A 16,407-nucleotide genomic window follows, 5' to 3' on the forward strand; every position below is an offset into this window, starting at 1 on the left:
AGTGGGGGGTAGGTAAGGGCAGAAGGTGGGGTGGGAAATGGCTGGAGGGGAACTATGGGGGAAAAAAGGAGAAATAATTGTAATAATCTGAATAAAGATTTATTTAAAAAAAAAAAAATTGCCTCCCAAAGTTTGCACCAATTTGAACTCTAACCAATTGTGTATGAAAGACACCATTTTCCTATTACCCATCTCACACAGACTATGTTCAATCTTTTACATTTTTGTAAAACTAAATACATATAGTAACCGAAATCACATCTGAGCGGTGTTCCACTTTGCTTTTGATTTTAATGTAATTGAATGATAATGTGTGTGACATTTGCCCGGTGGCATCTCGTCGTCTGAGAACTATTTGGGATAGTCATGTTTTTCATATTGGTTGGTAAATACTCTGTACATGTTCAGAATATCAAATCTTTATCCTAATTGGAAAATACTTTCTCTACTCATTGCTGCATTTTAACTTTGTTCATAGTCCTTTTGTATGCATAAATTAAAAGTGTAAATGTATCCATGTGATCAATTTTTTCATGATGTTTCCTGGATGTTTTGTCCTACAAAAAAATGATGATAAAATTATAAAACTCTTCCACTCACAAGATCCTTTAGGGCTTTAAATTTTTAATCTATGGGAAACTAATGTCAGTGATAAAGGACATCGGGATCTAACTTTGTTTTCTCTCCAAAGTTTTAGTCAGGTGTTCCAACACAATTTATTTATTTATTTATTTTTAAAATATATTTTATTGATATTTTACAGAGAGGAAGGGAGAGGGAGAGAGAGTTAGAAACATCGATGAGAGAGAAACATCAATCAGCCGCCTCCTGCACACCTCCCACTGGGGATGTGCCCGCAACCAAGGTACATGCCCTTGACCGGAATCGAACCCGGGACCCTTCAGTCCGCAGACCGACGCTCTATCCACTGAGCCAAACCGGTTAGGGCCCAACACCATTTATTGACTAACCCATATTTCCCCACTGAGTTGAAATGTCATCTTTACCAAATTATAAATACCCATCAGGTTTTATTCTTGCATATTTGTTCTTCCAAACAGAAAAAAAAAAAAACACACAACTTATTTCTTCAGAATGCTGGTAGCAAGACTTACAGAACTCTCAGCTGGGTGACATTTTGGAGGGATCTGTGGTTCTCCAAGTCTTCCCAAACAATCTCAGGTCTCCCCATGAGAACTGGGAGGGAATTGGTGCTCTTGTATTCACGACAGAGATAGGGTGAGTTGGGAATACAACTACATTGTACTTTCATAACTTTCAGAATACGTTTCCAGCTGGGTTTCCTTGGCATCTCAACACTTTAGCTACATGCACTAAGGGACCCCATCAGCAAGTTTGGGGAGAGGCCAGAGGGTTCCTTCCGGGTCTGAAGACCATCAGAAGTGACGGTCTACCCAGGCGTCACCTTTAAAAATGGTTTCACGGCAGCCTCTACCCAAATCCCAGAGTTGGCCTTCAGAGAGCACTTGGTCCCAGTTGCCCACTGGTGACGGTGACAGCTGGGTTCTCTGCTTCCCTCTCCTGCAGTGTGAATGGGAGTTGGCTTTCCCCAGCTGGACCCAATAAGTAACTGCTAATCACAAACCACCTAGAATTTTCTGAGGGTGCTGCTTGATGGAGAGTGTCATCAGGAAGGGATGGCAGGTGGGGGGGGGGCAATGGTAAGATATGTACACATATAATACCTTAATAAAAAAAAGAAGGGATGGCATGCTCACCTCCTGCTGGTGTAAGAATGACTTGTTGGGTGGAACTACAGAGGCTCCTGTGACTTCTAAGAGGAGAAAATGTGCAGTTGGAGGCCCTCGTCACTAGGTGGCTGTACATGCACGGCTGTGACTTCATGGCACACCCAGTGGGCTGTGAGCCAAGTGGAGAAAGAGATGGGTGCCCCTTCAAACTCCTGCCTGGACCGTGGCATCTCCACACACCGCCCAGGCCATAGACTTACCCGCTGACGTCACAATGAACATTCCTAGTTCCAGTGGAGAGAATGGGTTCATCACCATATCTCAACACGTGCATATGACAATCATCACAACAGTGTGGCCGAGTGTCTTTTCCAAGTGATGGACATAACAATACTCTATCCCACGATCTCTGCTGCACGAATGTCTTTGCTGTCTCCTCTGGAGAGGTGGGGGGGGGGGTGTCTGTGTCCCCGGCCCTTGAATGTAGGCTGGCTCATGACTGCTTGCCCCAGTGCAGCACAGTGGAAGTGATGCTGTGTGGCTTCCAAGGCTGAGTCGTGGAAGGTGGTACCGCTTCTGGATTGTTCCCTGGACTACGTGCTCTGGGAACCCTGAGTTGTCTGAGAGAAGATGGGCCACCCTGAGGCTGTCATGCTGTGAAGAAGCCAAACTGCATGGAGAGGCTGTGGGGAGGTGCTCTGGTCCACAGAGCCCCAGCTTTCCAGTTGTTCCAGAACAACAGGACACGGGAAGGAGGGAGCCCTCAGAGGATTCAGCTCACACCTGACTGAGTCTTCCCAGCAGAGGCTCCAGACATGGTGGATCAGAGACAACAAACACATCGCCACTCCCCTCTATCCCATGTCCTGACCCACAGACTCTGATCTGTGTGCACAACGTGTGCCTATTTTCTTTATTGTGGACACTATTGCAGATGTCCCCTATTTTCCCCCTCTTTGCCCATCTCCACTCAGCCCTGCCCCCCCCCTTCTCTGGCCTTCACCACTCTGTTGTCTATATCCATGGGCTATGGATATATGCTCTTGGTTAATCTCTTCATCTTCTTTTATCCAGTCTCCCCAACCAGCTCCCCTCTGACCTTTGTCAGACCATTCCATGCATCCATGCCTTTGGTTGTATTTCATTTCTCAGTTTATTTTGCTCATTGAATTCCACATATAAGTGAAATCATAAGATATTTGTCTTTCTTTGACTGGCTTATTTTGCTTAGCATAATAATCTCCAGGTCCATCCATGCTCTTGCGAAGGGTAAGAGTTCCTTCCCTTTTTTACAGGTCACTTGGGCTGTTTCCAGATCTTGGCTATTATAAATAACGCTACTATGAAGACAGGGGTGCATATATTCTTTCTTTTTAAAAAATATATTTTTATTGATGTCAGAAAGAAAGGGAGAAGGAGAGAGAGATAGAAACATCACTGAGGAGAGGGAATCATTGATTGGCTGCCTCATGCATGTCCCTGACCAGGGATCGAGCCCACAACCCAGCATGTGCCCTGACCGGGAATTGAACCATGACCTCCTAGTTCATAGGTCAATGCTCAACCACTGAGCCATGCTGGCTGGGCCATATATTCTTTCTAATTGATGCTTCAGAATTCTTGGGATACATTCCATACTGTTTTCCACAGTGGCTGCACTATTCTGCATTCCCACCAACAGTGCAATAGGGTTCCCTTTTCTGTACATCCTCACCAGCACTTGCCATTTGTTGACTTATTGATGATAGCCATTCTGACAGGTGTGAAGTGGTACTCACTGTAGTTTTAACTTGCATCTCTTGGATGATTAGTGACATTGAGAATATTTTTTATATGTTTATTAGCCATCTATATGTCCTCTGAAGAAGTGTCTATTCTGGTCCTTTGCCAATTTTTTTTCATGTGTCGGTACTTTTAATGTTGTATACATAAAATTATAGCAAAAAAGACGACTATAAACAAGATGTAGCCCCTCCATTTCCATGGTCAGCTCAGTGCGTTACAATAAACCAAGTTTATATTCCACCATCAAGTATGGTTCTCCCATTAGTTCACTTTGTGATGGGTCATTAAGAATATCTTCAAATCCAATAGTCTCATCATTACCCCTCAAAATATCCAGTGAAAGGTTTGAGCTTGGAAGAAATGGAAGACGCTGAACCTGTTGCACTGCCTTGAATTCCACTTGCAATTTTAGTGGAGCAAACAGACCCTGGATGTTTCTCAGTGTGGAAAAATTCATTTTATCTTGGTTGAGCTGGAAATTTTTTCCTGATAATTCAAGAGGATGACTGGGCAAAAGTTCATTTTTCACACAAGGAAAACCTTTTCGAAGATCATGACTTTCAAAAGGTCCACTTGCTGATAGCTCGGTAACTGGAATACTGTCCTTTAGCTGAGATCCAAGACCTCTGTTATTCATCTTTAGCTCACTCTGCGAACAGCCTCTCAAGCCCGGTCCAATTTTTAAAAATTGGATTGTTTGTCTTCCTGGTGTTGAGTTGTATAAGTTCTTATCGGATGTATCATTGGCAAATATGTTCTCCCCTTTTCATTTTGTTGATGGTTTCTTTTGCTGTGCAGAAGCTTTTTATTTTGAAGTAGTCCTATTTGTTTATTTTCTCCTTAGTTTCCTCAGCCCTAGGACAGTGGTCGGCAAACTCATTAGTCAACAGAGCCAAATATCAACACTACAATGATTGAAATTTCTTTTGAGAGCCGAAAACCGACTTCTGCGCATGGGCCACGAAGTTTCAATTGCACTGTACTTGCATGCCCGCACGTGGTATTTTGTGGAAGAGCCACACTCAAGGGGCCAAAGAGCCGGATGTGGCTCGCAAGCCACGGTTTGCCGACCACTGCCCCAGGAGATGTATCTGTAAACATATTGCTACGACAGATATCTGAGATTTTGCTGCCTATGGTTTCTTCTAGGATTTTTATGGTTTCACAACTTATATTTGTCTTTTATCCATTTTGAATTTATTCTTGTGTATGGTGTAAGTTGGTGGTATAGTTTCAGTTTTTTGCATGTATCTGTCCAATTTTCCCAACACCATTTATGTAAGAAACTGCTTTTACTCCATTGTATGCTCTTGTCTCCTTTATCAAATATTAATTGACCATAAAGGTGGGGGTCAACTTCTGGGCTCTCTGTTCTGTTCTATTGATCTATATGCCTGTTCTTGTGCCAGAACGAGACTATTTTGATTATAATGGTCTTGTAGTATAGTTTGATATCTGATATTGTGATACCTCCAACTTTGTTCTTCTTTCTCAAGATTGCTGAGGCTATTTGGGGTCTTTTTTTGGGTTCCATAAAAACTTTTGGAATATTTGCTCTAGATCTGTGAAATATGCCATTGATATTTTAATAGGAATTGCATTGAATCTATAGATTGCTTTAGGTAGTATGGACATTATAATGATGTTACTTCTTCCAATCCATGAACATGGTATATACTTCCACTTGTTTGTGTCTTCCTCTATTTCTTTCTTCAATGTCCTATAGTTTTCCGAGTACAGGTTTTTTGCCTCTTTGTTTAAATTTATTCCTAGGTAACTTATTTTTTTGTTGTTGCAATAGTAAATGGGATTGTTTTCTTAGTTTCTCTTTCTTATAGCTTATTATTGGTATATAAAAATGCCACCAATTTCTGGATATTAATTTTGTGTTCTGCTACTTTGCCAAATTCATTTGTTATTGCTAGTAGTTTTTTGGTGGAGGTTTCTATGTACAACATCATGTCATCTACGAATAATGACAGTTTTACTTCCCCATTCCAATTTAGATACCTTTTATTTTTTCTTCTTGTCTGATTTCTGTGGCTATGACTTCTAGTACCACATTGAATAAGAATGGAGAAAGTGAACATCCCTGTCTTATTCCTGATCTGGAAGGAAATGCTTTAAAAATATATTTTTATTATTGATTTCAGGGGGGAAGGAAGAGGGATAGAAACATAAATGTTGAGAGAGAATCATTGTTTGGCTGCCTCCTGCATGCCCCCACATTGGGGATCGAGCCTGCAACCCAGGCCTGTGCCCTGACTGGGAATTGAGCCATGACCTCCTGGTTTATAGGTCAACGCTCAACCACTGAGCCACGCCAGCTGGGCTGAAGGGAAATGCTTTCAGTTTTTGTCCATTGAGTATGATGTTGGCTGTAGGTTTTTCATATATGGCCTTTGTTATATTGAGGTATGACCCCTCTATTCCCACTTTTCTGAGAGTTTTTATCATAAATGGGTGTTGAATTTTATCAAATGCTTTTTCTGCATCTACTGATATGATAATGTGATTTTTATCTTTCATTTTGTTTATATGATGTGTCACATTTATTGATTTACAAATATTGTACCAACTTTGCATCCATGGAATAAATCCCACTTGATCATAGTGTATGATCTTTTTACTGTATTGCCGGACCCAATTTACTAATATTTTGTTTAGGATTTTAACATCTATGTTCATCAGGGGTATTGTCCTATAATTCTCTTTCTTTGTAGTGTCTTTATCTGGTTTTGGAATTAGGATAATGCTGGCCTTGTAAAAAGAGCTTGGAAGTCTTCCTTTCTCTTGATTTGTTGGAATAGTTTGAGGAGGATAGGTGTTAGTTCTTTGAATATTTGTTAAAACTCCCCTATGAAGCTGCCCGGACCAGGGTTTTTGTTTGCTGGGAGTTTTTTGATTACTGCTTCAGTTTCATCAGTTGTTATTGGCCTATTCAGGCTTTCTGATTCTTCCTGATTCAGTTTTGGAAGACTGTATTTTTCTAGGAATTTGTCCATTTCATCCAGGTTGTCCAGCTTGTTGGAATATACGTAGTTGTTCATAGTACTTTCTTACAATCATTTGTATTTATATGGTGTCAGTTGTTACTTTACTTTTTTCATTTCTGATTTTATTTATTTGGGTCCTCTCTCTTTGTACATTTTTCTTTTTTTAAAAAAAAAGATTGATTTTAGAGAGAATGGAAGGGAGAGAGAGAAACATTAATTTGTTGTTCTATTTATTAATGCATTCATTGGTTGTTTCTTGTATGTGCCCTGACTGGGGATTGAACCCACAACCTTGGCAAATCAGGACAATGCTCTAGTCAACTGAGCTACCCAGCCAGGGCTCTCCTTGTTGTTATTTTAAAAAATATTTATTGTTCAGATTATTACAGATGTTCCTTTTTTTTCCCCCCCATAGCTCCCCTCCACCCAGTTCCCACCCCACTCCAGGCCTTCCCCCTACCACTGACCTCATCCATAGGTGTAAGCTCTTTGTCCAATCTCTTCCTGCACCCCCCACAAACCCCCCCGAGAATTGTCAGTCTGCTTCTTTTCCATGCCCCTGATTCTATTACATTCACCAGTCTGTTCTGTTAATCAGGTTTTTTTATTCATTTAATTTTTAGGTTCACTTGTTGATAGGTATGTATTTGTTGTCACTTTATTGTTCATATTTTTTTTTTATCTTTACCTTTTTCTTCTTCTTCCTCTTCTTAGAGAATACCCTTCAGCATTTCATATAATACTGGTTTGGTGATGAACTCCTTTAGCTTTTTCTTGTCTGTGAAGCTCTTTATCTGACCTTCAATTCTAAATGATAGCTTTGCTGGGTAGAGTAATCTTGGTTGTAGGTTCTTGCTATTTATCACTTTGAATATTTCTGCCACTCCCGTCTGGCCTGCATAGTTTCTGTTGAGGAATCAGCTGACAGATGTATGGGTGCTCCCTTGTAGGTAACTAACTGTTTTTCTCTTGCTGCTTTTAATAGTCTCTCTTTGTCTTTTGCTCTTGGCATTTTAATTATGATGTGTCTTGGTGTGGCCCTCTTTAGATTCCTCTTGTTTGGGGTTCTCTGTGCTTCCTGGACTTGTAAGTCTATTTCTTTCACAAGGTAGGGGAAGTTTTCTGTCATTAGTTCTTCAAATAGGTTTTCTTTTTTTTTTCTACTTTTTTTTTTGAGTCTGAATTTAATTTTAATTTTTTAAAATTTAATAAATCTTTATTGTTCAGATTATTACAATTGTTCCTCTTTTTCCCCCCATAGCTCCCCTCCACCCGGTTCCCACCCGACCCTCTGCCCTTACCCCCCCCAGACTGTCCTCATCCATAGGTGTACGATTTTTGTCCAGTCTCTTCCCACACCCCTCACACCCCTTTCCCCCCGAGAATTGACAGACCACTCCCTTTCTATGCCCCTGATTCTATTATATTCACCAGTTTATTCTGTTCATCAGATTTTTTTATTCACTTGATTTTTAGATTCACTTGTTGATAGATATGTATTTGTTGTTCATAATTTTTATCTTTACCTTTTTCTTCTTCTTCCTTTTCTTAAAGAATACCTTTCAGCATTTCATATAATACTGGTCTGGTGGTGATGAACTCCTTTAGCTTTTTCTTGTCTGTGAAGCTCTTTATCTGACCTTCAATTCTGAATGATAGCTTTGCTGGGTAGAGTAATCTTGGTTGTAGGTTCTTGCTATGCATCACTTTGAATATTTCTTGCCACTGCCATCTGGCCTGCATAGTTTCTGTTGAGAAATCTGCTGACAGTTGTATGGGTGCTTCCTTGTAAGTAATTAACTGTTTTTCTCTTGCTGCTTTTAATATTCTCTCTTTGTCTTTTGCTCTTGGCATTTTAATTATGATGTGTCTTGGCATGGTCCTCTTTGGATTCCTTTTGTTTGGGGTTCTCTGTGCTTCCTGGACTTGTAAGTCTATTTCTTTCACCAGGTGGGGGAAGTTTTCTGTCATTATTTCTTCAAATAGGTTTTCAGTATCTTGCTCTCTCTCTTCTTCTGGCACCCCCATAATTCGGATGTTGGTACACTTGAAGTTGTTCTAGAGGCTCCTTACACTATCTTCATATTTTTGGATTCTTTTTTCTTTTTGCTTTTCTGGTTGAGTGTTTTTTGCTTCTTTGTATTTCAAATAGTTGACTTGATTCTTGCAGTCCTCTAGTCTGTTGTTAGATCTCTGTATAATATTTTTTATTTCAGTCAGTGTATGTTTAATTTCTAGTTGGTCCTTTTTCATATCCTCGAGGGTCTTGCTTAATTTATCGGCCTTTTCTAGAAAATTCTTGAAAAGCCTTATAACTGTGCTTTTGAACTCTATATCCAGTTGTTTGCTTTCCTCCATTTCTTTCATTTGTGATCTGTTTCTTTGTCTCCACATTTTGGCTGCTTCCCTGAGTTGGTAGAGTGTCTTTGTGTGGTAGGTGTCCTATATGGCCCAGTGGCTCAGCCTCCCCAGTTACCTGAGGTGGACACTCTTGGTGCACCCCTTTGTGGGCTGTGTGCACAGTCTTGTTGTAGTTAAGCCTTGATTGTTGTTGGTATCACTGTGAGGAATTGACCTCCAGGCCAATTGGCTGTGAGGATCAGCTGTGTCTACAGTGGGAGAACTTCTGTGCTGGAGACACCCTTATGGGAGAAGACTTTCAAAAGCCTCTGTGCTCAGCTTGAATGGGGTGGAGTCTCAGGGCGGAGCAGACAGCATTGGTTTCCAATCAGCCCTGCCCTAATAGGCCCCTGTGTCTCAGTGTCCTGTGGTAATCACTGCAAGCACCTCTGAGAGAAAGCCGCCCTTGAGTTCTGCCCACTGCCAGATAGTCCAGTTTCTCCCCATATGAGTCTGGGTCCCCAGAGTCTCACCTGGAACTGGAGTTCAGTGCAGTCGGGAGCTTTTGTGTCCATCCTATTTGAGAAAGCCAGCCGTGTACTCAGTTGCCCGCCCTCTCCGGGCGCGCCTCGGGACCTCTGCCTCCTGCAGCTCCTCTGAGTCTCAGTGTGCTTTTCTCTTTCCTTCTAGTTGTAGAATTTCCACTCAGCCAGCTTTCCTGTGGTTCTGGATGATGTCTATTTTGTCTTTTAGTTGTAGTTTTGAAATTGTTGTGCGAGACAGCAGTTTAGGTGTTTACCTATGCCGCCATCTTGGTTTCTCCTCCTTCAAATAGGTTTTCAATATCTTGCTCTCTCTCTTCTTCTGGCACCCCCATAATTTGGATGTTGGTACGCTTGAAGTTGTTCCAGAGGCTCCTTACACTATCTTCATATTTTTGGATTCTTTTTTCTTTTCCAGTTGGGTGTTTTTTCTTCTTTGTATTTCAAATCTTTGACTTGATTCTTGGGATCCTCTAGTCTGCTGTTTAATCTCTGTATATTATTCTTTATTTCAGTCAGTGTATGCTTAATTTCTGATTGGTCCTTTTTCATATCCTTGAGGGTCTCACTAAATTTCTTGGAGGTTTCTAGAAGATTCTTGAGTAACCTTATTACTGTGGTTTTGAACTCTATATTAAGTCCTTTGCTTTCCTCCATTTCTTTCATTTGTGACCTGTTTCTTTGTCTCCGCATTTTGGCTGCTTCCCTGTGTTTGTTTCCATGTACTGGGTAGCTGCTAAGTCTCCTTGAGTTGATAGAGTGGTCTTGTGTGCTAGGTGTCCTATAGGGCCCAGTGGCTCAGCCTCCCCATTTACCTGAGGTGGACACTCTTGGTGCACCCCTCTGTGGGCTGTTTGTACAGTCTTGTAGTAAACCCTTGGTTGCTGTTGGTATCACTGTGAGGAATTGACCTCCAGGCCAATTGGCTGTGATGACCAGCTGTGTCTACACTGGAAGATCTGTTGCACAGGAGACACCCTTATGGGGCAGGACTTGCTTCAGTAGGGCTTTGGTGATCACTGAGTCTGCCCCTTGAGTGTGTCTCTTATGGATGTGAAGAGTTGTAATCCAGTATGGTCTCACTCTGTCCACTGGGTACCATGACTCTTGGATCTCCAAGGAGGTTCAAGGTCAGCCACTGGTGGGGGCCGCCCAGCAGAAGCTACAGAGACATCTGTACGTTCCTCCTCTTTGTATGGGGTTTGGAAGTGCCCATATGAAGCCCAGCTGTGATGCAAGGTAGGCTGCTGCTGCTGGGACTTGGGCCTTCTTTTGGAATCTCTGGGGCTCTCTGACCCAGCTGCAGTTTGACAGGTTTTAGGTGGAGAAAGGACAGGCCATTCATATGCAAAAGCAATGCTCACAGCTTCGGTGGGGTTGTAAATTGGGTGGGGTGGGGTCACTGGGAATCAACAGGGTGGAGCAAACAGCAATGGCTGCCAGTCAGCCCTGCACCGGAGAGGTCCCCGGGTCTCCATGTCCCATACCCCCATGCAGGAACAATGATTGCTGCGAGCACCTCTGAGAGAAAGCCGCCCTCGTGTTCCTGTCCCAATGCCAGACAGTCCAGTTTCTCCCTGTATATGTCTGGGTCCCCCAGAGTCTCACCCAGAACTGGAGTTCAGAGCAAGCGGGAGCTTGTATCTCCCTCCCGATTAAAAGAGCAGCATATCCAGGTGCCAGCACTTTCCACACCTCTGCAACTTTTACCAGTCCCTTTTATTTATTTACTAGTGGCCTTGTGCACGAAATTCGTGCACATTAAAAAGGGATTAATTAGAGGAAATAATTTAATATTGCTATTTGCCCTTTCTCTATAATAGAAGTGTCAGAGATGGAAGAAAATTAGTAAAATGTATATGAAAACCTTCCTCCTGTCAGAGTCTGGGGTGCACCACGGGACCCAGAGTCAAGTCCCCACCCACCCACATGCACCTCAAAATCACATGAGACCCAGACCTGGCTGCCCCCCACCATTGGGCTAGATCCAGACCCGGCCAGTCCCACCCTTGTCAAGCCCCACCAGGCAGGGGACATAGCCTCAGGTCCCCTGGCCCGGAGCCAGGATGCGGGGCATGGCCTGAGGTCCCCCAGCCCAGACCAGGGTGGGGGGCGTGTCTTGAGGTGCCCCGTCAAGCCCCGCCAGGTGGGGGACACAGCCTGAGATCCCCTGTCAAGCCCTGCTGGGTGGGGGCATGGCCTGAGGTCCCCTGTCAAGCCCCGCCAGCCAGGGGGGGCCCAGCCTCAGGTCCCCCAGGCCGGCACCGGGGGGGCACAGCCTCAGGTTCCCCGTCAAGCCCCACCGGCAGGGGGGTGCAGCCTCAGGTCCCCCATCAAGCCCCGCTGGGTGGGCGGCACAGCCTGAGTTCCCCCGACCCAGCACTGGGGGTGCACCTTGAGGTCCCCTGTCAAGCCCCGCTGGGTGGGGAGCACAGCCTGAGATCCCCTGTCAAGCCCTGCCAGGCAGGGAGGCGCAGCCTCAGGTCCCCTGGCCCGGTGCTGGGGTGGGAGGTGCGGCCTGAAGTCCCTTGTCAAGCCCCACCTGGTGGGGGGCGCAGCCTGAGGTCCCCCAGCCTGGCGCTGAGGTGGCGAGCAGACTGAGGTCCCCTAGCCCAGCACCAGGACAGGAAGCGCACCTTGAGGTCACCCATCAATCCCTGCCGGGGCAGGGGGCATGGCCTCAGGTCCACTGGCCTGGCTCCGGGGCAGGGGTCGCGGCCTGAGGTTCTCCGGCCTGGCGCTGGGTCAGGGGACGAGGCCTGAGGTCCCCGTCAAGCCCCGCCAGGTGGGGGGTGTGGTCTGAGGTCCCCTGGCCTGGTGCCAAGGTGGGAGGTGCAGCTTGAGGTCCCCGTCAAGCCCCGCCAGGTGGGGGGTGCGGTCTGAGGTTTCCCCGGGCCTGGTGCTGGGGTTGGGGTATGGCCTGAAGTCCCCTGTCAAGCCCCACCTGGTGTGGGGTGTGGCCTGAGATCCCCTGGCCTGGCGCTGGGGTGGGGGGAGCAGCCTGAGGTCCCCTAGCCCAGCACCAGGATGGGAAGCACACCTTGAGGTCCCCCGTCAAGCCCCGCCGGTTGGGGAGCGTGGCCTGAGGTCCCTCGGCCTGGTGCTGGGGCGGGGAGGGCAGCCTGAGGTCCCCTAGCCCAGCACCAAGATGGGAAGCGCACCTTGAGGTCCCCTGTCAAACCCTGCAGGGTGTGGGGCGTGGCCTGAGATCCCCTGTCAAGCCCCACGGGGGCGGGGGAGGGCGTAGCCTCAGGTCCCTGCTGATTGCTCATTAAGGCTCCTTATGCGAACTTGGCCTCAGCTGTGGGTGCAGCCATCTTTGTGATGGAGTGATGGTCAATTAGCACATTCCCTTTTTATTAGATAGGATTTTTAAAACTTTTTTTATTGATTTTTTTACAGAAGGATAGAGAATTAGAATCATCGATGAGAGAGTAACATTGATCAGCTGCCTCCTGCACACTCCCTACTGGGGATGTGCCTGCAACCAAGGTACATGCCCTTGACTGGAATCAAACCTGGGACCCTTGAGTCTGCAGGCCGATGCTCTATCCACTGAGCCAAACTGGTCAGGGCCCTCTTACCAGTCTCAATGCGCTTTCTTCACCTCTTTAGTTGTGGAACTTCCACTCAGCCAGCTTTCCCGCCGTTCTGGGTGGTAGTTGTTCTGCCTTTTATTTATTTATTTTTTAAAAAATATTTTATTGATTTTTTACAGAGAGGAAGAGAGAGGGATAGAGAGTTAGAAACATCGATGAGAGAGAGACATCAATCAGCTGCCTCCTGCATGACATCGATCAGCTGCCTCCTGCACGCCCCCTACTGGGGATGTGCCCGCAACCCAGGTACATGCCCTTGACCGGAATTGAACCTGGAACCCTTCATTCTGCAGGCAGACGCTCTATCCACTGAGCCAAACCGGTTAGGGCTGTTCTGCCTTTTAGTTGTAATTTTGATGTGGTTGTGAGAGGCAGCAAGTATAGTGTTTACCTATGCTGTCATCTTGGTCTTCTTCTCTTTGTTTTTTGATGTGCCTGGCTAAAGGTTCATCACACTTGTTGATTTTTTCAAAGAGCCAGCTCTTGGTTTCATTGATCTTTTGTATTGTTTTTAGTTATGTCATTGATTTTCTTTTTGATCTTTATTATTTCCTTCTGCTTTCTCTGGGCTTTTCTTGTCCTCTTTTTAGCTCTTTTTGTTGTAAGGTTAGATTGTTTATTTGAGATTTTTCTTGTTTCTTGAGGTAGGCCTGTAATGCTATGAACTTCCTTATCAAGACTGCTTTCGCTGTGCCCCATAGATTTTGGGTTGTTGTGTATTCATTTTCATTTGTTTTCAGGTCATTTAAAAATTTCTTCCTTGATCTCATTGATAACACATTCATTGTTTAATAACATGTGATTTAGCCTACACGTGTTTAAGTGTTTTTGAGTTATTTTTATCATAGTTGATTTCTAGTTTCATGTTATTGTGATCCAAGAAGATATGATTTCAATCTTTTTGAATTTGTTAAGACTTATTTTGTGTCCTAACATGTGGTCTCTCTTTCATAATGTCCCATATGCACTTGAGAAGAATGTATATTCTGCAGCTTTGGGATGAAATGTTCTGTAAATATCAATTAAATCCATCTGATCTAGTTTGTCATTTAAAGTCACTGTTGCCTTGTTGATTTTTTTGTCTGGGAGATCTATCCAGTGGTGACAATGGGGTTTTAAAGTCCCCTACTATGACTGTATTGCTATTGATCTTTCCCTTAAAGTCTACCAAGAGTTTTTAAAATATATTTAGGTGCTCATATGTTGGGTGTGTGTATGTTTTTTTTAAAATATATTTTATTGATATTTCACAGAGAGGAAGGGAGAGGGATAGAGAGCTAGAAACATCGATGAGAGAGAAACATCAATCAGCTGCCTCCTGCACACCCCCGACTGAGGATGTGCCCGCAACCAAGGTACATGCCCTTGACTGGAATCGAACCCGGGACCTTTCAGTCCGCAAGCCGACACTCTATCCACTGAGCCAAACCGGTTTCGGCGGGTGTGTGTATGTTTACAAGGGTTATATTTTCTTGTTAGAGTTATCCCTTTAGTATTATGCAGTGACCTTTTTGGCTGTTGTTAATGGCCTTTGTTTTGAAGTGTATTTTGTCAGATGTGAGTATTGGTAACCTAGCTTTTTTTTTGTTTCCATTTGCATGGAATATATTTTTCCATCCCTCCACTTTCAGTCTCTGGGAATCTTTTGTTCTGAGGTGGGCACATGGGTCATGTTTTCTTATCCATTCAGCTACCGTATGTCCTTTGATTGGAGCATTTAATCCTTTTACATTTAAGGTTATTATTGATTGGTATGATGTATGTTGACCACCAGGGGGTGGCGTGGAATATGGTGGGTGTCGGTGACACAGCTGGCAGTCGGCGGCAGTGGAGGCGCTGCTGGCCCTGATGGGCCCCGACAAGAGCAGGACCCTGGCGGGATGGTGGAGCAGGTGAGTGGGCAGCACCAGGCCAAGGTGGGTGTGAGCGGGGCCTGATTGCCCCACTGATTGCCCCACAGACAGCGACCAGGCCAAGGTGGGGTGCCAGGTGGGGCTGCAGGGCTGTGAGGCTGGGGGGTGCGAGCTGGGGCCCAATCCCCACAAGCCACCTGAGGGATACCACCTGTGCACGAATTTGTGCACCGGGCCTCTAGTAAGAAATACAAAGGAAAACAGAGAAAAAGAAAAAAATAGAAAAGTATAAAAAAAGGAAAAGAATAAAGAAAAAAAGTGGAGTTTTCCGCAGCAGTTTAGTGCCTGCTGTGATCTTCCTTTGGGTATGCTGTTTGTGAAGCTAGTTGGATCCCGCTCCAATGTTGTCTGAAGCTGGCCACTTGGTGTGTTGGTTCCAGGCCTCAGGGGAGGTTCTCTGGTGTAAGGCAATGTCAGATGCTGTCTATGCTTTGCCCTTGACAACCTGTCCGAAACAAAAAGTGATCCATAGTTTGTGGCTGCCTCTGCCGGGCTTGGTTGAGCATGGGAAGGACTAAGCCATGCTCCAAGGCCCGGTTTTACCAGAACAGGGCCTAGGGGTGGGTCAGCAAATGTCCAAAGACAGCCCAGGAATCCGCCTCTGCCTGCCTCAGCCTGCCAGGGGGCTGTTAGGCTTAGTCACTGAAAAGGCTATCTCTGAAAGAGCCTCTGGCGGAATCCGGAGGATGGGACGATTGAATCTCCTGTGAGGGGGAGGTGCTGTTCAGATTTCAGGGAAGATGGTGGATGTGTTCCTTGCCCCAGAGCCAAATGTCTGAGTCTGTCCCAGATTTTTTTCCATGACCTCAGTAGGGCAGAGCCCCTAGTAGTCAAGTGGGTGGGACTTCTGGAACACAGAGGTTGGGTCTGCCCGAAGCCGGAAGGGTGTTTCTATCTGATCTCCTGAGAGGGGGAAGTGCAAGTCAGTTTCATGGGAAAGTGGGGGGAATGCCCCCCGCCAAAGCAAGTCTATGACACCCCCTGAGACCGCTCAGACCTCTATGCCCTAGCCGATACCGCTGACTCCTCAGCAGGGCTTAAGACGCAGGGTGGGGTGAGTGGGATTCCAGAGGGTGGGGAAATTGCTTTTCTCCAGGCTGATGCTGCTTGGAGGGGATTGTTTCTCCCAAGAAAAATGGCAGCTGCAGTAGCAGAGGATGACCCAGCCCTAGGATCCTAGTGGCTGCTCTCCCACATCTCTTCCCAAAGCCACCCACCCCAGACTCTCTTCAGGCAACTCCAGTCTGCACCACCCTTCCTCTGCAGGAGCCCTGGGTAAGTGGCTGTGAAGAATTGTGCGTTGGCCCTTTAAAAGGGTGGCTTTGTCTCCAGCAGGCTCTGCCTCCCCTTGGTGGACATAACCCTGCTGCCTTTCACAGCTGAATGCTATGAGGGTGCCTGTTCTTGGCTCTTGTGTTCCGGGTTGGGGAGCCTGCTCTGGGGTTTAGACTTCACACCCCTCAGAGGGAACCTCCCACAGCTGAGATATCCCTCCATAACCTTGGCCTGCCACCTGTAGG

The 16,407-nt window shown here is 45.4% G+C and overlaps 1 protein-coding gene across 1 annotated transcript; it reads right to left on the reverse strand.

Moving 5' to 3' along the window:
* Positions 1-3,632: 3,632 nt before the first annotated feature.
* On the reverse strand, positions 3,633-4,146 carry LOC308239979 (proteasome maturation protein-like). Its single transcript, XM_080652864.1, has one exon. It carries the CDS (start codon positions 4,132-4,134, stop codon positions 3,712-3,714), a length of 423 nt encoding a protein of 140 aa, XP_080508990.1. The 5' UTR covers positions 4,135-4,146; the 3' UTR covers positions 3,633-3,711.
* Positions 4,147-16,407: the final 12,261 nt, after the last annotated feature.

Source organism: Plecotus auritus (genome assembly GCF_963455305.1).
Source record: "Plecotus auritus genome assembly, chromosome: X".
Classification (NCBI taxonomy): domain Eukaryota; kingdom Metazoa; phylum Chordata; class Mammalia; order Chiroptera; family Vespertilionidae; genus Plecotus; species Plecotus auritus.

Bases quoted from the DNA above. Each gene is read 5' to 3' on its own strand.
- LOC308239979 (XM_080652864.1), bottom strand. From the start codon at position 4,134: ATGAATAACAGAGGTCTTGGATCTCAGCTAAAGGACAGTATTCCAGTT.